The sequence below is a fragment of the Enhydra lutris genome, unplaced genomic scaffold, assembly GCF_002288905.1.
Source record: "Enhydra lutris kenyoni isolate GAN:26980312 unplaced genomic scaffold, ASM228890v2 scaffoldscaffold19, whole genome shotgun sequence".
In the NCBI taxonomy this organism is placed as follows: Eukaryota; Metazoa; Chordata; class Mammalia; order Carnivora; family Mustelidae; genus Enhydra; species Enhydra lutris.
The window spans coordinates 18286726-18308695 of NW_019154103.1; the positions used below are offsets into that span (position 1 = coordinate 18286726).

At 35.4% G+C, this 21970-nt stretch overlaps 1 protein-coding gene across 2 annotated transcripts in view; it reads right to left on the reverse strand.

The window, feature by feature from the left end:
- The window catches only part of LOC111148361 (family with sequence similarity 172 member A), a 419289-nt gene that overhangs the window by 181914 nt on the left and 215405 nt on the right, over positions 1–21970 (reverse strand). For both annotated transcript variants that reach the window (XM_022504858.1, XM_022504857.1), the window contains one exon: positions 6685–6804. In XM_022504858.1, the coding sequence (XP_022360566.1) occupies positions 6685–6804 (120 nt within the window). The remainder of the gene's footprint in view (positions 1–6684; positions 6805–21970) is intronic.

Sequence of the window (21970 nt, forward strand, 5' to 3'; positions counted from 1 at the left end):
CAATTGACTTTGCAGATATTTAAGCCTCCTCATGTTATTGGAGTATACATTGTTTCCAAACTTGGGGAGGGGTGGTGGAACAGAGTCCAGATAACTTGGGCAAGGTAAGATTCAGAGATAAAAAGACAAAAACAGGGATGCCTGGGTGGCTCAGTTGGTTAAGCAGCTGCCTTCGGCTCAGGTCATGATCCCGGTGTCCTGGGATCGAGTCCCACATCGGGCTCCTTGCTCTGCAGGGAGCCTGCTTCTCCCTCTGCCTCTGCCTGACATTCTGTCTGCCTGTGCTCACTCTCTCTCCCTCTCTCTCTCTCTGATAAATAAATAAAATCTTTAAAAAAAAAAAGACAAAACCAAAACTAATTAGTAAAACAAAACTTAAGTGTTCCTTTGTGAAACATAAAAATACAACAGAAAAATGGGGAGTTAAGTGAGAATACTTTGTGAAAAATCTAGTAAGGAGGGAAATTCTTTCACTTGGAAAGGGGAAATGGCAATGGCAAAAATGAAAATGAGCACCTCCTTTGGGCATCTGGACTCATATTTAACTGATTTAATTCCTCAAAACCAGGAATTTTCTAATTTAATCTTCAAACTTTGTTGTGAGGTGGGTACTTTTAGAGGAGGACACAAAAAAGGGATCTGACCCAAGTCATCATAATTTTTAGGTATCAGAACTAGGATTCAAACCCAGGTCATCTTCTGAGTTTTGTGTTCTTCTACCACACTGGGCTTGGAGGCCACGGATGGATAAGTAGTTGAGATGGGGCAACAGAAGTAAGGAAATCAGACTAGAATTCAAAGTTTCCACTGGGAAAAATATAGTTGGAAAGAAATAATCAGATTATACAGAGGGTCTTACAGTTACAGAGAGGAGACAAAATTCAGCAGACAACTGGAGCCAATGAGATTCAGGAGTAGCCTGGTAAAAGGGGTTTTTAAATAATATTATCTACAGTGTGCTATATAGTGTGAAATAAAGAGTAAAGAGAGCCAGTAGGAAACAGGTAGAAGAGTACAATGATATAGTTGTAAAATGATGAAATTAACAGTGGGCAGAGAAAAGAAAGGACATGATCAGTATTTCAGAGGAAAATGACAAAATGTGTTGGGTGGTTAGATATGGGACAAAAGGAATGGAGTTAACATAAAAATGAACAAACGGAGTCATTCCTTCAAACAGTGGTCCTCTTAATGCTTATTAAAAATCATTTGAGTAAAAGTTAAAAAAAATCAAACTCCAATACACAGGTAACTCCTGTGAAGTTTACTCACAAATCACATCTGTATGTATAACTCTCTCCTTTTCTTTTTAAAACCCTGACCTGATATCTCATTTATTCATTTATTATTAACCACACAGTATGTGCAAACACTTCCCCCAAATACCTATGTATCAGCATAATCATTGTTTATTATTATTTATCTGCTGTGCTTGGATTCCTTTTATATCTTCTTTGATATTCTGTGTATGGGGAAGAATATACCATACCCTTTTTCTTCTCATTCAGCTTTCTGGATTCAATGTCACTAAGCCATGTAGAATCTCCTCCTTAACATCTGGAATGCGTGCTTACTCTCACTACTTCTACGTGGGTAAAGCCCTTCACTGGATCTCACTCGGATTCTTGCAACTAACTCCTCAAACTAGTATCACCAACAATCAATCAAAAGATAGTTATCTATACTACTTGCAAGGCATGAAATAAAAGTGAATACAGGTGACAAAAATAACCTCCGATTCTTCTCTTTAGAAGCATACAAAATAGTTACATAAACTAAACCATCTTCCTGTAAAATAACTCAAAAATTAAGAGAGCATCCCACACAAGATGTAACCATCCCATACATTAACATGCTGTTTGTATCATGTAGGCAACCAAATCAGAAATGCAAGTTACATTTTATTTTTTTATTTTTTATTTTTTTTTTTTTAAAGAATTTATTTATTTAGTTGACAGAGAGATCACAAGTAGTCAGAGAGGCAGGCAGAGAGAGAGAGGAGGAAGCAGGCTCTCCGCAGAGCAGAGCCCGATGTGGGACTCGATCCCAAGACTCTGAGATCATGACCTGAGTCAAAGGCAGAGGCTTAACCCACTGAGCCACCCAGGCACCACTGCAAGTTACATTTTAAATGGCAACTTATTTTTGCTCTACTACCAACATTTTAAAGTAGGTCTGTAAGAAGTCTTTTTGGCCTGAATTATTCTGATACTATGATGGCTCCATTTTTCTTTGCTTTATCCCTTGCTTATTCTACCTCTCCTCAATTCTTGATTCCCAGTAGCTTTTCTCACTGATCACATTAGTACCAATATCTAATTTACTTCATTCTTTGTAGACAAAATGTAACTGATGCTTCTTTAAGGTCATAGTTAGCTGATGTCCCTGAAGGTAAACCCAAATACTTTTAGTCGCATTCTATTTTCTCTTCAGTGTAAATCCAAACCATGCTTCAGGCGTGTTTTTAAAAAAAAAAAAAAAAAAAAAAGACTGACCCAGAGTAGACTGAGCTTAAGTGTCCTCACACAGTTATGTCCAAAATCTAGTCCTCTATCAGCTGCTGAAGGTCAGCTTAGGTTGCCTGAAGGCTAGGGAGCCCAGCATGGAACAATGGCAGGGAAATAGCGTTCCCTTCATTCCTTAATTCACATGCAAGTGAGGTGCCAATCAAGTGCTGACAAGCATGGAAAAACCAAAATCAAAAGTGGGTAGAGATACACTTTCAAAAGGAGCAGTTTTCACACATTTTACGTGATGTTTTTAGTGATGGTTGTGAACATATCACTAATAATATGGAAAAGGAAATAAAAGCCAGAAGAAAAATGATAATTTTATATCAGCTAAGATGATTCAATAAACTAATGAAATACATTTACTGAAATTGTTTAATGTGTTTTATAAAAAAAGCATAACACTCTCACTTTGGCTAAAGAAAGAAATCTGAATGCAAATTGATTTACTGAACACTGCAAACATGGACGGTAAGGTGAGCTGAGATTGGAAACTGGGCATTAACAAGTGAAAGCTAACTTCTTTCCGAATATAAGAAAATTTTAAGGTTGCTTGATTTTGTCAAACTATCAGCTAGAAAGACAAGAGCAAGACACTTTGAAATGACCAACAATGTAAGCAATGGAATCACTTCATTAAAGTAGCTAGTGAAAGACATGATGAAAACCTTAAAAATGTATTGTTTTTAATGACAGTTAATTTTTAAAAATGAGCTTAATTTTCAACAACTAATATAATGCAAAAGTAAGCTTCATTATTTGTAGACGTCTTTCTGAATGAATTTGGTAAATGTGTTTTAGTTATGACTACTTATTCTTTCATATATAAGAGAATTTCTAAAAACAGAAATTTAAGACTTTGTAAATGAAGGTTTAATAACTGTAAGTTTTTATATTGAATCTATTTCAGTATGCAGAAAAGACAACATTGGACAGATACATTACTTTTTAAAATTCATTACCAATTCATAAAAATAAATAGTTCTTTCCGTCTTCCCTTTTGTCTTTAATGAGTGAATGCTGGAACTGCTACCAGAGCTGTCTTAACAGCTATTTTTACAAGGATCACAGAAAGTTTAGAGCATTAAAAATTTGGGTTGTTACCATATGGTGATTATAGATGCAGTGAAAAGGATATTTTTAATATCACTTTTCTCATTATTTTAGTAAACTGTATACTGTTTTTATGAGCTTAGGTCCAAGATTTACTACCATAAAATGAGCATTGGTTTTGAAAATAAACCTCTTATTATAATAAGGAGTTTCAGGAGAAACTCAACAATTTAAAATTGTTGAGTTTCAGGAGAAACTCAACAATTTAAAATAGGATATAATCATAAATGTTCTCAGTTTTCAAAAACAACAATTAGAAAAATATGAAAGTTCCACAAATATTTTGTGCTCTAAATGTAAAAGTAATTTATTTTCAGATATCTATTAGCAGCACATTTAATATTAAACAATTATACAGAATTTTAATTTAATTAAGTGGCAAGATACATTTTATAATATGAGAATATGAGAGTGGTAGAAAAACAAACTCCATGCATTCAAACATGATACTACAAACTAAGACTGCTCCAAAAAGAAGGGGGGTGGAAAGAGATAGAGACAAAGAGAGATAGCAAGATTGCAAGAACAAGGGAGGGAATACATAAAGAGTTTTTAAGCAGGAGTAAAATTTTATGATAATTCAAAAACAGTCAAACTTGACTGAAAGGATTTAACGCCTGATGTGTACAATGTACTATTGTGACAAAATTCTAAAACATAATTTAAGATGTCCACAATTCACTTTCTTTTAAAAGTTAACATTAAAATTTTGAATCCATGTAAAACAATTTCAAGCATTACACTCATGTTAAAAAATCCTGAGAGAATAAATATTTGCCAACATTTTAAACACTGTGACTTTTCCCCAAAGAATATCAGGGAGAATAGGAAAGAACAGTATTCAACTTTCAGGAGAAAGCAAAGGTTTAAAACCATTTCAATGGTTTTGTTGTTTCTTTAACTGTGCTATCTTTTAAAAATCCTTTCAAAATTAGGTAGGAACATAATGGCCGTAAACATATTATTAATCAAGCTTTGTCAAAAATTTATGTAAAACTCCTTAGTGGTTTTAGTTATTGTTATTTGCTTAGCGGAATCTGTATTATTAGGTCAGGAACCACTTTTTCTTCATTTGCCACCATGTGTACGCCCCTAATAACATACCCCAATTAAAGTTACTTCACAAAAAGTAGCTAGTATTATGAAGTTGAGATAATCGCCATTAATATTTTCAAACCTAAACAAGGTACATTACATTAAATAGACTTCTCAGTCCTGGTGTTGCCTGACAGATATGTGATGTGCCAGTGGTTATATTATATTCCTCCTCCCATGCATGCACCTCCTGCAGAGACAGCAGACTACAGAAGCTGACCCTTACTGAGACCATCTTGTCTCTCTGACAAAGCTCCTTTTTAACTTCTTACTTACTGGTTACTTCCTGTGATGGAGAAAAACTTTAGCTCAGCTTGTGATAATTTCACAGGCCCTGAGGACCCTGACCCTAATAGCCTCAAGGTCAGAAGTCAAGTCTTGTTCTGAAACATCTGTGTGCTTTACATTAAAGTGGAACAAAAGTAGAGAAATATCCACCAGTGTGTGACAAGAAGGACAGGCAAAATAGGACTGACACACTGGTCATTTGTTACTCTGTCATCTTAAGTTCATTTAAAAAATTATCCAATATTCACTTAAATTCCAAATTTGAGGCACAAAAGGCATTTATGAACTGTCTTAGAGTAAAAAAAAAAGGGGGGGGGACTTATGTTTTATAGTAATCTGGAATTTGGGTAGTCCTGCAGGCTTTCAGATACATTTTAAGTTACTCTACAAAGCCAATGAAATTTCAAGTTTTAAGTAATTTATGGCTTACAAAGAAAATGTAAGGTACATATATATGTTATGTGTGTGTGTGTGTGTGTGTGTGTGTGTGTGTGTATAGATCTATATCTGTAGGGGCTAAAAGAACTGAAAGACAACATTCACAACTAGTATGTTAAAGAGCTATCTTAAAATATCTATTATATATTAAAATAAATAAATGCAGCAGAATTAAAAGTACTTGAGAATAATTTCTAAAAAGTGAAATCCATTTAATAAAAGATTTACTTATTTATCGATCTTAAGAGTATATAAGCATTTGTGAAGTTAGGTCAGCTAAGATATTCCCAGGTGTCATGACCAGTTTTATATCTAAATCATGTGGGTGAGCAAGAAGGTATGGGGAGGTTGAAAAGGCCATGAAAATATATTTAATTTCCACAACAAAGAGAAATGCACACCAAAGGTTTCAAACAGAAGTTAGACAACAATGCTGGTCCTGTTTTTAATGTCCATGTTAGGCTATTTGGATTTAAAATTGCCAAATGCACTTTTATCAAATTTATCACTTTATTATAGCACTGTTACTTCCCTGTAACAGAAGGTTTATGGACATGGAGGCATAAATTCTTCATCAGTGCATTTTTTGTATTGATTATATCCCATTAGCTACTCATACTGGCACAAGGTGTGTGGCACTTGTAACACTGCATATGATACAGACAAAATTTTTAAATCTTGATAATTTTTTCTATAATGTACACAACCTTAACTCCAAGAATCGGTTACTTTGAAATGCAAAGATTTTTACGGCCAAACAATGAACTCCACTTAGCAGATTAATGGAAACCTTCTAATGGTTTAAATACAAATTATATGAACTCTGATCAAGTATCAAGTACCGACTTGTGGAGATAAAAGTTAAACAAAAGAGTCTCCAATATTCAAAAGATCTCTTGAAATTTTAAACAGTTTACAAATAACACATGCTTCAATAGTTGTACATATAACACAGGAAACATAAGTATCATCAAGTCAATGAAAATGCTCTACACTATAGAAATTAAGAAGTAATATGCAAATAAGGAATAGGCAAAAAGCTTTCTGGTTAGCACTGAAAAGCTCTGCCACAATAAAATAAATAAATACACTCTTCCAAATATTATAAAACTGTTTACTCACAATATTTTGTTTTTACCCTTCTTAAAGTAATTTAAGTAATGATATCAATTAAAAGTGAGTGGGGAGGACAAACCTGTAAAGAGTTTGGGAATTAAAACAGAGTTACATGTGCACTTACCAGTTCAACGAAAGCAAGTCCTCCATAGCTGTGAGCAACAAAAAACACATTCTCAGCTGCAGACTGAGCTATGAAATGGTCCCACACATAGATTGCATGTTCTTCAGGAGAACCATTTTCCTAGAAAGAAAACAACTATCATGTATTATGCACTGTATCTAATTATTATCATAGTAATCAAAAATTAAATTATATATAGCTTAAGAAATAAGATGGTTATAGACCATTGAAAATAATATCAATACAAAAGAACTACTTCTGAAAATTCAAATTAGAGAATAAATTAAAGTATTCAAGTATTAGTAAATTATTGCTAAGCTTAATTGCTACCATGATCTTCAGAAACAAAATATTCAAAATAACCATATTTTGAGGGGAAACTGCATTCTGGTACATCTAAGATATTAAAATATTTATGTATATACTTAGGAATTGCAAAGCAGTAAGTTACAGTGGTCTTATGATAGAAGGTATAACACTAAAAAATTCAGCTACATTTCTACATTTAAATCTGAAAATATTTCTATTATAAGAAATATACTTTTAAATTATTTGATTTATAAAATTTTAAGTATCTCTATAAGCTAAAAGTAAGCAGAAAATGATTAACAAATATTTTAAGTATCTCTATAAGCTGAATATAAGCAGAAAATGACTAACAAATATTCTCTATTTAAAGTATTTAAAAATAGACGTTTTTGTAAAAGTATTTTCCATACACATTTTATTTGTAGAACTGGGAGAAATCTAAACATGTAAACCCAGGGGGTTCCATATTTCCCCTAGCCTGCTAAACCCTAATAAATGTATGCCTCTTGCTTTAATTCTAATGATTTTATAATAATTTCATTTTGTTATATTTATTTCAATAGTTGACACATGTTGTGGTTAAAGCTAAAACCTGGATAATGTGGTGGGGGGGAAGCCCCAAAGAACAAACTGATAAAAACTAAAGATCATGAAAACATTTTATACGAGCATATCTTTGAATCTTTAACACCAAAGACTAACTCCCTAAAAATGTCATGGTATTAGACAATGAAGACAATTTATTCACATTTTCCAACTTCGAAATGGTATAATATCCTATTAAGGTCCAAAACATGACTTCCCTTGCCGCCTAGAAGCTATTGTTCCCTCGTGTCTAGTTCTATCGCAAATTTTTCTTCAATGTTTCAAACCCATATATCTAAGTGCTTGATAGTCATTTACTTCTTGATGTCCCACAGATATTTCAACCTCAACCAGTTCAACACTGCACTAGAAATATCCTCTACAAACCTAAGTCACCACCTTTGCTCCCCACTTCCAGGCAATATCTGGGCGTCTTTTATTGTTCTCTTGCTCAAATTCTACATATAATCAATCATTAAAATCTCACTGATTTTGTCCCCAGCTGTATCCTAAATCCGACCACTTCTCTCTGTTCTCATTCCCTCTGGCTTAGCTCAAACCATTATCATTTCACAAGTGAATGACTACAATGGTTCCCAGCCCATTTTTACTGCCTTTAGGATTGCCCATGTAAATGTCCTAATTCTGTAGCAGGAAAGAACTTCTAAGAATGCAAATATGAACATGCTGCCAAGTTACTCACTTCTTATTAGATGCTTCAAAGCGGAATCATTGCCCTCAAGATTGAGTTCAAACTTAATAAGACATTTAAGACCTTTCATAATCTGGCTTCAACCTTTAACTGCATCTCTTACTGCTCTGCAATATAAGGTGATCCAAAAGACACCCTTTTCCCCTAGCAGGAGATCACAGAGAACACCCTCTGTGTTCTAACTGCAGGGAACAACTTCCAGTAACCTAATTGTGCCAAACTTTCTTTTCTCTGTGCTATTTCCTTTGTTTAGAAAGTGAGTCCTGTGCTCTGCCCTCACTTCACCCTGCATAATTCCTACTTCTTCTTCAAACTAAAACAAGACATCGACTTCTGTCAAAAGTCTTCCCTATCACCCCCAAGGCTGGGTAATGTCCTACAACATCTTGTGCATGCTCCCATTATAATGAATAATTTGTATTGTAATTGCTCGTTAGACTATCAAAGTCTTGAGGCCAAGAGTTCTCCCTTGTTCATTAAATCATTAAATTAGTGTAATAAATAAATGATGAAAATACAACATTTATCTTCAGGATGACTGCTTACAACCTTGTAGTCATATACTAAAATACAAATATTTTAAAGAAACCTATTAATAACATACATATGAAATTACCCACAGTTAAAGTATATAAAATAAATAAAAGAAGGATAATTGGAAAGAAATCCATGTAGGGTATTTTTGGCTTTAATAATTTAGCTTCCATTAGTTTAAAAAGTAGGAAATGGTTATCAGCATAGTGGTTAACTCTAAGGACGAGAGACAGAGTTATGAACAGGAAATAGACTTCTACTGGCTGGCAGTGTTGCATCTCTTGACTGGAGTAGTAGTTACACAGATGTATTCTTTAAAGTTACAGTCAAACCGACTAATACAAACTTAGCACTTTTCTGTACATGTATGTAGAGAGACCACAGAATTTACTATACCAACTTTTAAGAGTGAAGAAAGGTACTATTAGTTATTGTATGAGAAGAACAAGTCTAAACTGGGATTAGCCAGAGAAAATGCACACATCTGGTCACCCTAATTGTATCTTACAAAGAAAGAAATGTAAAAATAAAACAGGAAGACAGATAACAGAAGTTCCACCTGCTGACAGGAGGCAGAACTAACTAGCTTACATAACTTGATGTATCTAAACATCTTTCTTTATATGGAGAGAATAAAAATATAGAGGAGATTACTCTGTTCCCATTAGGCTTTGTGCTAGTAGTAAAGATGTAAGGATGATGAAAAGTAAGCCATGATTCTGGCCTTTAATGTGTTTGTAATTTTATAAGAATGTTAACACTTAAAGTTATAAGGCAGACTGTCTCGACAACCAGTCCAATGGACTTATAATAAATCCATACTATCTGACCTCAGTGAGGTCCTCTCTGCTTTCCTCTCATAGTTACCAATTCTTCCTTGACACTGTTGAGACCCAATCTGTCCCATCCTTTCCATTCCCAGATCACTTTGGGTCCTCCTACAAGATGTCTAACTACTCTCATTTCTAGTAGATTTTTCCCTTTACTGTGTTGCCAGATCTATCTTTTGGAAGCCTGACCCCGATCAACCACTCTCCAGCCCAAAAAGCCATTTACTGAACTGGTCCCCAATGTGTACAAAATAACTGGAACTCTTAGCCAACGTCTTCTCTAAATTTACCTTTCAAGCCTTCCTTCTCACTATTTCCAGGAACCTTATTCATACTTCAGGAAGATCTGGGTTACACATTAATACAGATGGTTACCAACTTACAATGGTTTGATGTAATGATTTTTTTTTTTTTTAACTTTACGATGGTATGAAAAAATACGTATTCAGTAGAAACTATACTCCAAATTTTGAATTTTCTATCTTTTTCTCAGCTAGCAATCTGTAGTACAATACTCTGTCATGATGCTGGGTAGTGGCAGTGAGCCACAGCTCTGTTGGCCACACAATCACTAGGGTAAATAACCAATACACTCAACAACCATTCTTTATCTATACAACCTTCCTGTTTTTCACTTTCAGTACAGTATTCAAAAAATTACACTTTACTATAAAATATAAAACATATACATACATTTATAAAATTATAAAAAAGCTTTGTATTACATGATTTTGCCCAACTCTAAGTTAACTTAAGTATCCTGACCATGTTTAAAGTGGATAAGGCTAAGCTATGATGTTCCGTAGCTTAGGTACATTAAATGCATTTTTGATTTACAACATTTTCAACTTACAGTAGGGTTTACTGAGATATAACTCAACTGTATGTCTCAGAAGAGCTTAGTCTGAAAATCCTAGACAAAGCTCTACCATGAAATTCAGTCTGGGATCTCACGGTGCAGCTCAGATTAGGCAAAACTTAAAAACAGAGAACACATCCTAGGTAGTAAGCAGTTCAGTAATTCATAAATGAAGTGATAAAGACTATAAATACTACTCAGGGTGACAGCAGAGTGAATGGAAAAGAAGGGACAGAATGAGTCATTATAAAGGAAGAATCAGCAAAACTTTGTGACTCATAGGATATGAGGGAAATTGCCAATGAGGCCCAAAGGACCCATCTGTGAGTAATGGACAGCTAAGAACCAACAGTTCTTTCCACCATTCACAAATAAGACTACTGTTTTCAGAGATTAGTATCATAGCTGAGTCTTTCCCTCAACATCTATGGAGTGAATACCTGTTAAGAGTGGCCTGTCAGCAGTAAGAAAAAGAAAGCTCAAGTATCCATGTGCCCCAAGTGCTTAAAAATTTTCAGCCTGATTTTAAGGTTATCATATTACTCTCTAGCTTTAGATTTTAAAACCAACTGTTCTAAGAACTGAGATGCAACTGAAAAAAATGCCTACAATACCCAGTTAAGAGGGACCATCTATGGTCACGACTAAATAATTACACAAGACTATTCTGAACCACACCTGCCATTTATCGACCCCAGGGAAGGACCAGCCATTCCTTTTTAGTGGGAGCCTTGTAGCAGCTCCTGTAGCAGACCAGACAGCCTTCTGAGAGTTACTGTCTTTGGACCATGGAATATTAGTTTGGTAGGGAGTCAGACTCACCTTAGGCAGATGCAAGAGTTATCCTGCCTTAGAAGTCTTATATCACACAGAAACTAATAACCTCTTCCAAGCACAGGCTTCCAGGATCCCTGCCTGTAAGGGACATGCCCAATTACAAGAGTTATTAGCCTCAGGGAAGATCAAAGCTTTGGTATTTATAATCCATTATAATTTCCTCTAATTCAGAAGCAGTTTATCAATCAGGGGTCGTTTTCTACCATAGGCAATGTTCCCTAGCAACTGTGCACTTACTGTAGATGCTACAGTATGCTTCCAAGAATCCCCTTAGTTATACAGTACTCATTTCCAGAGTTGTTGCAAGTGTTAGCAGCTGATAGCTTTAGATGAGGCATACTCTAGGAACTGCTCTCAGCCAAAGAAAGTTATCTAGCTTGAAGTTACAATCCCATCTCTGAGGCAACTTACACCCCATGATGGGTCAAAATGACATGGATCTTATGTAAAGGCTTTAGCTCTTGCCTCAAGGCAAGACATCTCTGAAAAGCCATCTCAGATCCAGAGATCCACATGGAGTTAGATGAGGCCTTTGTTGCTACTGTACTGCAATTCAACCTCTTCTGCCAAATTCTATTTTTTAAACTCCCCTACAGGTGCTGATTCCAAGAGAACTCCCCAACAAACTTCCTGCATGCACCTTCAGAATCTATTTCCTGGGAAAACCAATTTAAGATACCACCTTACCAGGCTTCCAGGGATACAGAGCTAGAAAGTTAACTAAAGATCAAATTCTCATGTAGAAGGGGAGAAGATTTTGCTAACTTTTGACCCACAATATCTTACAAGAAATATAGAGAAAATATACATCTATTTACATATATTATTAACCTGCTTATGTTTAAAACTACTGAAAAATAATGTTGGCTCAAGTTTACCTGTCACTTCTACTATTAGCCAGTTAGCTTAAACTGAATCCCGTACAATTTCCCTGGTTCTTCTCTATCCTGCTATTTCTTTAATCTGCCATGTCTACTTCTTCCTTCCTTCTAGAATATAAACAATTAGAAGGTAGATTCTCTTTTGGATAAAAAGTATAATATTACACTGTATATTAACCAACTTGAATTTAAATAAAAACTTAAAGAAAGATATTATTTTAAAAAAACAGGTGATAAAGTAGATAAATCTTGGCTATAAAAGAGTTGCCTTTCAAATGTGACTACTTCCCAAAGCTTTCACAAAATTATAGCTTTCTATAATTCACTTTTTAAGAGAGCCAGATCCCACCATTTTAAGATAAAACAAATTCTGCCAAATATTTGCTGCCCCCTACAACAGTTAAGCACAATAGTGGTAGCACAGGAAGTAATAAATTTAGAGTGGTTTTTACCATATAGTTCTTACGTACTGTATTACTAAAATCCAACTTTTATGAATGAGATGACAGTGTTCTTAGGTAAATTTGTGTCATTTCCAACCTGCAGTCCACACTATGTCCACAGCCATTACACATTTACAAGCCATAATCCAGAGACTGTGTATTACCAGCACTGTATTTGGAAACCAAACACATTTCAATAAGAAAGACTACTTGATATGCTTCAATTACAGAAATGCAAGCATACTAAATCTTCTCCATAGGTTTTTCCATGAATTTCACACCAGAGGTCATTTTGTATTGATTAACTTCAAGTTGGATGAATTTAGAATATATAAATACACAAAGCAAATGAAAAGAAAAGCAGCTAATCTGTTAATTAGAGTTTGCTGGTGGCAGAATGCATAGGATATTTACACTGTGGAACTGGGCTGTACTCAGAGTACAGGTTGGATTTCCTCATGTACTCTTGCCATCATTAATTGTTAAATGCCAAACAGAAGTGATGCACTAACCAAAGCCTTATCACGTATGCCAGATTCTACTACCTAGGCACTGCCAGGTCTGCATTTATGATGGACTACCTGAGCTGATAACACATGGAATTATCTAAACAACATTTGCATATTTGTGTAATTATTTTCTAAGGTTAATTAGCTCCTGTAAAGCATTTCGCCCTTTGAGACTGCTTACAGTGACAGGTTCACATATTTTCTGAACCATTGCCAAATTTGACAGATTTTTTTTCTTCAGCTAACCTGTTGCTACAAAGTTATAAAATGAATGCTCCTAAAATACTTTAAACTCGTAACAGATTTTAGGAAAGGTAAAATGAAAGCTTAATGAATTTGAAAGTTTGTTTGTTCATTGATTTGTTTTTTTTTTGAAGATTTTATTTATTTGACAGAGAGAGACACGGCGAGAGACGGAACACAAGCAGGGGGAGTGGGAGAGGGTGAAGCAGGCTTCCCGCTGAGCAGGGAGCCTGACATGGGCTTGATCCTAGGACCCTGGGATCATGACCTGAGCCAAAGGCACATGCTTAACAAGTGAGCCACCCATGTGCCCCAAATTTGAAAGTTTTTTAAGTGTCCAATTTTAAAGTCAAAACGTCAAGATTTTTTTAAAATTTCATATAAACCTTTCTGTGATTATGTTGGTAAGCATATCTACTAAGAAAATTATGAATACTAAAATCTAGCATTCTGGGTGTTAAACTAGCACATAACCTATGTCACTACTTTCAGTTGAGTCACAGACGTCACACATACATACACTCCCACCACCACCCACAATCCTCAGCTCTTTCACTGATTTGCTACTTATACTGAAAACATCAACCAGACGAAGAACACTAATAGAAAATCTAAACTTTTTTTGACAGCAAAATTTACAAATCAAAGGGTGTTCTTTTACAAAGCTAAGACTTTCATTAGGTAAAATGTAATCTCACCAAAATCTAAATGGAGGCAGAAAACTCACATCAAATGGATTTCTGAGGATGCAAAAATGTACATTACCATCTTGTACCCAACTAACCCACAGGTACAAGATGAAAGAAAATTTGTATATTTAAAAACTGGCCAATTTGGTACCTTCTAGAAGAAATGAGACACAAACACCATCTGAGACTAGAAAGATACACACAAGGAAATTATATACTTTAGCTTTAGCTTTTAGATGATTCTGCTAACTCCTCTGTACATAAACAAACTATAAATCGTACATTAGTACAGAACATTTATAAGAAAAGCTATGTATAAAATATATTTTATGTTATGTGAGATGTATTTTAATTTCAATCCATTTAAATAATTAGGATTAAAAATTTATCTTCATTTGGCATATTTTAAATGTGTGATCTTTAAAAAATAGTGTATGCATTTATGTTTAACAGTGATTAAAGGACTAGGGGTATACACGAATGCATAAAAACAAATGCTATAGCATACATATAATAAAAACATCTTCAAAAATAAAACACCATTATTTTGTTTCTAAATACTAAATTGATCCATATGAAGCTACCAATATTAGAGGCATTCTTAACCTTAAAAGTGGCAATTTCATAAGATTCAAACTTAAACATAATGAAAATAGACAAAAGAATCTATAAGCTAGAGACATCTTACAGCCATCAACTTTTGCCTTGACACTTTTGGTGTCAAGATATTACTGACAGCTATCAATCTTAAAAGGCAGATTCAAGACTATGTTACTTGTCAATATGGCTACATTAATAAATTATAAATGGCTATGAACAGAATGAAGATAACTAACAAAAGATCAGTATTCAGAACTGTATAAAACATATTTGAATTTCACGTATCTCAAGCTTAACATGTCCAAAAGTAAAATCTGAATTGGTTTCTTGACTCCTCATCACCCGTTTTCTTTCAGTCTTTCTCATCTTGCTAAGTGCTCCTCCACCCACCCAGTTGTTCAAGCCAAAACTCTGGAAGTCATTCTTGATGTTTTTCCCTTCTCCTAGCTCTCATATTTATCCAATTCAATTTATCCTCCAAAATGTTTCTAGAATCCATAAACTTCTCCTAATTTCCATTCTTACTATCTCAGCCCAAGTAATCACCATATTTTGCACAGGACAAAACCACTTAAACTGGCTATATGCTCTCCCTCATTTAATGTTTATAATGATATTATGAATAGATATTCCAAATATCCAAGTTTCCAGAGAGTAATTAATTTGCCCAATGTCATACAACTTGCCAGATTGCCAGTTAACCTGTCTGGTTCTAGCATCTGAACTCTTATGCTATATTATCTTACCACCTATCCTTTTAAATCATACTGGGCTGACATAAACCTTATTTTGTTGTTTTTAAAAATCTGGTTCAATATGAAGCTTAAACAATAATTACCTAACAAGAAGTTAGTAAAAAATAGATAAGCAAACAATTATGGTCCATTATTTATGGAAATGGTGCCAAATGCTTTGTGACTGGGCCGTAATTGCCATAAAATGGGGGTAACCTGAAATGGGAGGCAGCCAGAGCTGGTAGGATACTTAGATTCCAAAACTATGCTATTAATGATTCTATTCACTCTAGTAAGTTTAGGCTTTCTTCTTTTAGTGCAATCTACAGTGCAATCATAGTAATGCTTCCATGACCTCTATTAAGGCAGGCGCAGATCTAAATACTTTATAAATGGTAACTCATTTAATCCAGACAACAATCCTATGAAATAGGTACTATTATTATCTCCATAATTAGATGAACAGGCAAAGAATAATTAATAAACTAACTCAAGAAAACTGCTAGTATATGGCAGAGCAAGAGTTCAAACCTATATAGTCTGACGCCCATATATGTAATATCAGTCACTGTGTACTGTATTGCTGAAATACATTTAATATCCTTCCCTCTATGTAGACATAACCAAAGTCACCGCTTTGCAGCAATGAACCAAATGGCCAAGGGCTTTTAAGAAAAAGGGACGGGAGTGTTGCTTATATAGATAACACATACAGGTTCATATGAAAAAAGAAATGAAAAAGCTTGTTTTCTGAAAGTTAAACATATTCTTCTTTTTTGAATAGCTTCTGCCACCTTATGAGAGAGAAACTGAACCTAGCTTAAGAACTATTATTAATTTTCTGCCATCTATTCATCTACAACAAAGAAAAAGGCTAAGTGAAAGAAGCTAGACAAAAAAGACTACATATTATATGAATCGACTGATAGGAAATTCTAGAAAAGCCAAAACTATAGTGTTAAAATGTACCTTAGCAGTTGGTAGGGTCAAAAGCTGGAGAAGAGAGGAAACTGACTGCCAAAAGACACAAAAGAAAGGTTTTTGGGATTATGGAAATTATTTTCTACCATGACAGTAGTGATAGTTACCCAATGACATACATTTATCAACCACATCTAACTGTATATTTAAAATTGGTACAATTTACAGTATCTAAATTATATCTAGTAAAGTTGGCCAAAAAAAAGGGTAAATATTTTTCCTAAACAGAGTTCATGAAACCTATTGTAAATAAAGTTTTATTATAACACAACCATGTCCACTTGTTTATGTATGATCTATGGCTGCTTTTGCCTTACAACAGTGGAGTTCAGGAGTTGTGACAAAGTCCACATAGCCTGAAAGTTTAAATTAGTTAAACTCTCCAGCTTTTAAAGAAAGTTTGTCAACACTTGCTCTAAATACTTATGATCTCAGTTCCAGCTTAGAACAGCAAATTAAACATCGATAACTGTCAGCACTATCTCTCTAAACCCACAAAAACTATAGTAAAAGTTTTTTTTTGTGTTTTTTTTTTTTTGTTTGTTTGTTTGTTTTTTTACAAAGACATAAATCCACAAGGCCTAGGAGGAAAAGGCAGGGGAGAAAACACTATGACATTTTGGAAGATGGAGAGCAGATAGAAGAATGGTAACCAATTCAGCAGATCTAAGAAAGTCAAATCCCAAACTGGCCATGAGGGAAGCTGAGTATCAATTCCATTTATGCTGCAAAATTCTTCAAAGCACAGGGACAGGATTCTAGGAACCTCAGGACTGACTGAAGGAAAGTAGGATATATGTGCTAAAATGAGGCTTCCTGAAAGTAGTTGTTTCCCATCTTCCATTCCACACAATTTAGTAAATATCTTTATACATCCTGAACAGGAAAGATTTTGAAATGGGTTTATCATTAACATATGCAAATTGAATGTAGAATGCGGTGATGTGCTTTCTTTCTCTTCCCCAACTTTCATCCCTTCTAGACTTCCAGACTGTATGCAGTCAGATTCTCAGTCTTTAGGCAGAAGACCAGGGGACTCTTTGAGAAATCAAACCAGGCTGACTACCCTAAAAGTTCTAAAGACACAAATGAAGGGAGAAAGGCAAATACGTGATCTCACTTACATGTGAAATCTAAAATAAGTGATCTCACTTATATGTGAAATCTAAAATAACAACAAACCCTCCCAAAATTCAACTCACAGAAAAAGAAAATTAACTGATGGTTGCCAGGGGTTGGGGGTGGGGGAAATGTGTGAAGGTGGTCAGAGGGTACAGACTTCCAGTTATAAGATGAATAAGTTCTGGGCATGTAATAAACAGTATGATCACGACAGTTAACAGTACTATATAGTATGTTTGAAAATTGCTAAAAGGGTAGGTTTTAAAAGTTTTCCCCATCAAAAACAAACAAACAAAAAGTGTAACTAAGTGAGCTGATGAATGTGCTAACTTTGTTGTGGTTATCATTTTGCAATGCATACGTACATAAAATCACTATGTTGCATACCTTAACCTTACACAATTGTTATATTTTAATTACATTTCAATAAAGCTAGAAAAAATTCCAACACACCCGGAGAGAGAGAGAAAGAGAGAGACAAATTGGTGGGGGGGGGGGGCATGGTGGAAAAATTCTCAGCAACCAGACTATTCAGACTGCCTACAGTGAAGCTTGAATGTCAGAAGCCCCATCCTTATGCTTACAGGTTTCAATTAGTTTTTTTTTTTTTTAAAGATTATTTATTTATTTATTTGACAGATAGATCACAAGTAGGCAGAGAGGCAGGCAGAGAGAGAGAAAGGGAAGCAGGCTCCCTGCCAAGCAGAGAGCCCAACGTGGGGCTCGATCCCAGGACCCTGGGATCATGACCTGAGCCGAGGGCAGAGGCTTTAACCCACTGAGCCACCCAGGCGCCCCTCAATTAGCTTTTTAATGCCCACTAATAAACAAGAACAGCCTGCCAAATAGCATTAGACATATGAAGAAAGTCTACAATACAAAATATTCAGACCAGAATAAATAGAAAAAACCAATTTGGAAGAAACTGAAACTTTGATGAAAGAAGAAAATTTCAGAAACACTACCATTATCTTTAGAGAGATCAGAGAAGATAGTACATGCATAAAACAAGAACAAGTGCATTATTAAAAAGAAATATTCAAAGAATAAAGAGTTTTTACAAATTAGAAGCAAAACACAGGAAAAACCTGATAGAGGAATTAGGTGATTAATTAAGGAAATCTCCTAGAAGCAAAAGATATAAAAAAGAAAAGTAGTAAGTCCAATGATAAAGTGTTAAGAGAATAATTGTCCAAAACAGTTCTATAAAGAAAAAGATAAAACACAAGGGAAGAAATCAACAACAAAATATTTAAGAACATTTCCCAGAACACTAGCTGCTAGAATGAAAAGGCTGACAAAGTACTCAGTACTTTGGATGAATGGAGATCTATATAAAGGTATGTCACTGTGAAATTTAGAATCCAGGAATAAAGAGAAGATTCTGTAAGTGTCAAAAAAGAAAAATGAATGATTAGGATTCAGAACAATTCTAGAATTTTCAGTAACAAAAGAATCAAGAACATGATAAAAAAAGAAGTCTTCAAAATTCAAAAGGAAAATAATATCCAACTTACAATTCTATAGCCAGCCAAAATATCATCAAAGAGAAGAATAAGATAAAAACATTTTCAGACACACAAAAATGAAAAAAATTGTATCTCATTACTCTCTTCTAAAGAAATAACTGGAAGATATGCTCTTTCAAAGTAAGAAATAAACTAGAAAAAAAATGAAGACATGAACTACAGGAAATAGAAGAAATAAAGTGACAAAAGGAATCTTCAAAAAAATGCTGAAGGAAGATTCCAGGGTTATAGTGGGCAACCAGACTAGGTGATAGTAGTGCAACTTAAGAGACAGATATGTTGAGGACTGTCATCACCATGACCTCCACCACCACCGTGTCATCATCATAAGATATAATGACCTAATGAGTCTGACTTAGATCTCTGTTTGTATTTGGCTTCTCCCAACCATACATACACTGAGGAGACTGTCTCACACTCATGCTCTTTTGCTATTTCAGCTGAGGACACCAAATATAGTGCACAAAAAGCATTGTATTTTTACTAAATTAGGAGCTAGCAGTAGACCATGGGGAGCTGAGAAATAGGAAATACTATAGCAGCAGCCTCCTTCTAGACATTTTTCTGCTAATTTTCTCTGCTAAATGCTCCAACAATGGAAAGCCAAGTTTTTCAAGACTACATTCTTCCTTGGCTTTCCTATAAAAGGGCTATGGTAAATGTTGAGGGAAGCTGAGGTCAGGGCACAATCCAAACTATCTGTTCAGCTTATCTTCTACTAAGGGCTTTCATCTAGTATGAACAGTATTTTCCTTCCTTAAACACCTACACCTGTGCTTATTGCTCAATATTTCAAGTTGAACACATTATTTATGAATACATATAGTAATGGCGGGAGTTTTACTGTGATGTACTGCCTAGTACCCCAAACCCTACCCCCACAAAGTTGAAGAATTCATTATCCCATCTGCTTTGAGTGTTGATGGCTGACAACTCTTGGAGCCAAACCACTCACTCTTGCCACTGGTTTCAGGGGAAGAGAACCAACATGCCTAAGGTTATGCCTCCTTCTTGGAGGGCAACTTCTTCCAGTGGATGATTAGTGCTGGTTCCCTTGTCCCAATTTGGGAGAACTATCTTTGATCCCTGTGAGGGCCAACTATGATTCCTTCAATTCCCTACAGGTGTTCACGCTGAGAATAATCTCCAGTAAATCTCCTACTGGCTCATTAGATAATTATGCTCATCTCTCTATCAGTCTGCTTCTAAGGGAATCTGATCTATGATAGTTGGTTCCACTGAACAATTTGAAAAAGGCTGACTCTAAGGTAGAAATTGTGGAGCTGAATTTGCTGCCCACTGGTTAGCCGCAACAAGACCTCAATGCCTGTAGTAGGTGGAACACTGATAACCCTGGCATACAGTAGCAGTGCAACCATTCAAAACTTTCATCAATAATGAGCTGGAAGTATATACTGGTAGAAAGGAATGCACCAGCAGGTACATGTATTGGCATTGAAAAGTATATCATTAATAAGGACTATAGAATTGGATGGCCATTTCCAAGGGTAACAGACACTTTGGGGTGGGGGTGGGGGTAAGTCAAAGGCTGAGAGTGAGCACAAGACAGTGAAAGCCAGAGAACATCCTTAGCAGCATATGAAGAGACTCTCACCTTCCACAGTAGGAAGGCAAAAGAACCTAAGGTGTAGACCCAGTACTTTTGTATTGGAAGTAGAGCTCCAGAGAAAGCTGGACTCTTACATGTGCAATATGGGGTTAGAGCCCTAATTCACAAGGAGTGGGACCTTGAGACACTGGAGTGGGAGCATCTGAATCTCTTAAATCCCGATTCCCCTGAACCTTCACGGGGCCTGCAGAAGTAGACCATGCTTTGGAGTTAAAAGCTACTACATGCTTGAAGATGATGCAGAAGCCACTGCCTTTGCTAAACAACATGTGCTTCCTTGACCTCTCCATTCTCACTTCTGCTTCTGACCCTAGCCCAATAACTAGGAAAAAGTCACAGTATACCTTAGCCAGGGAAGTGTTGGGCCTCCTAAGACAGAAAAGGGACAATACCATGAAGGAGTTGCAGGGCTTAATCAGTACTTACAGGCAGGAGCAAGGGAAGTGCATAGAAAGATGCTGGATCAAGAAGGACAGAGCATTCACTTGGATAAGGAGAGTTTATCAATATATACTTTCTCAGAATAGAGGATTTAACACATGTCTAAATTTTCTATTGCTGCACTAACACATTACCACAAACTTAATGGCTTAAAACAACACAAATTTATTATCTAATACTCCTGTATTGTATGTCAGAAGTCTGACAGGGGCTACAAACAAAGTGTCTTTTCTCAAGGTTGGTTTTTTTTTTTTTTAATTAAAAAAAAAAAAAAGGATTTATTTATTTATTTTAGTGGCGGTGGTGCAGAGGGAGAGGGAGAAACTCAAACAGACATCATGCTGAGCATGGAGCTGGATATGGGGCTTGAGCTCAAAACCCTGAGACTATGACCTGAGCTGAAACCAAGAGTTGGATACTTAACCTTCTGTGCCACCCAGGTGCCCCTCCTTTCTGAAGATTTAAAAAATCCATTTGTTTGCCTTTTCCAGTTTCTAGAGGCTACCCTCTTGGCTTGCAGTTCCTATCCTCCATCTTAGAGCCAGCAGCCTTGCATCTTTCTGACCATGCTTCCATAGTCACATCTCCTTCTTTGACTCTCATTTTTGCTTCCCTCTTCTACTTTTAAGAACTGTTATGGTAACATTGGGTTATGGTTAATCCAGGATAATCTCCCCATTTTAAGGTCCTTAATGTTAATCACACCCGCAAAAATTTTTTTTTGCCATGTAAAATAACACAGTCACAGGTTCCACGGATTAGAATGTGGCTATCTCTGGAGACCATTATTGCCTACCACAACATCCTAGCATGAATCC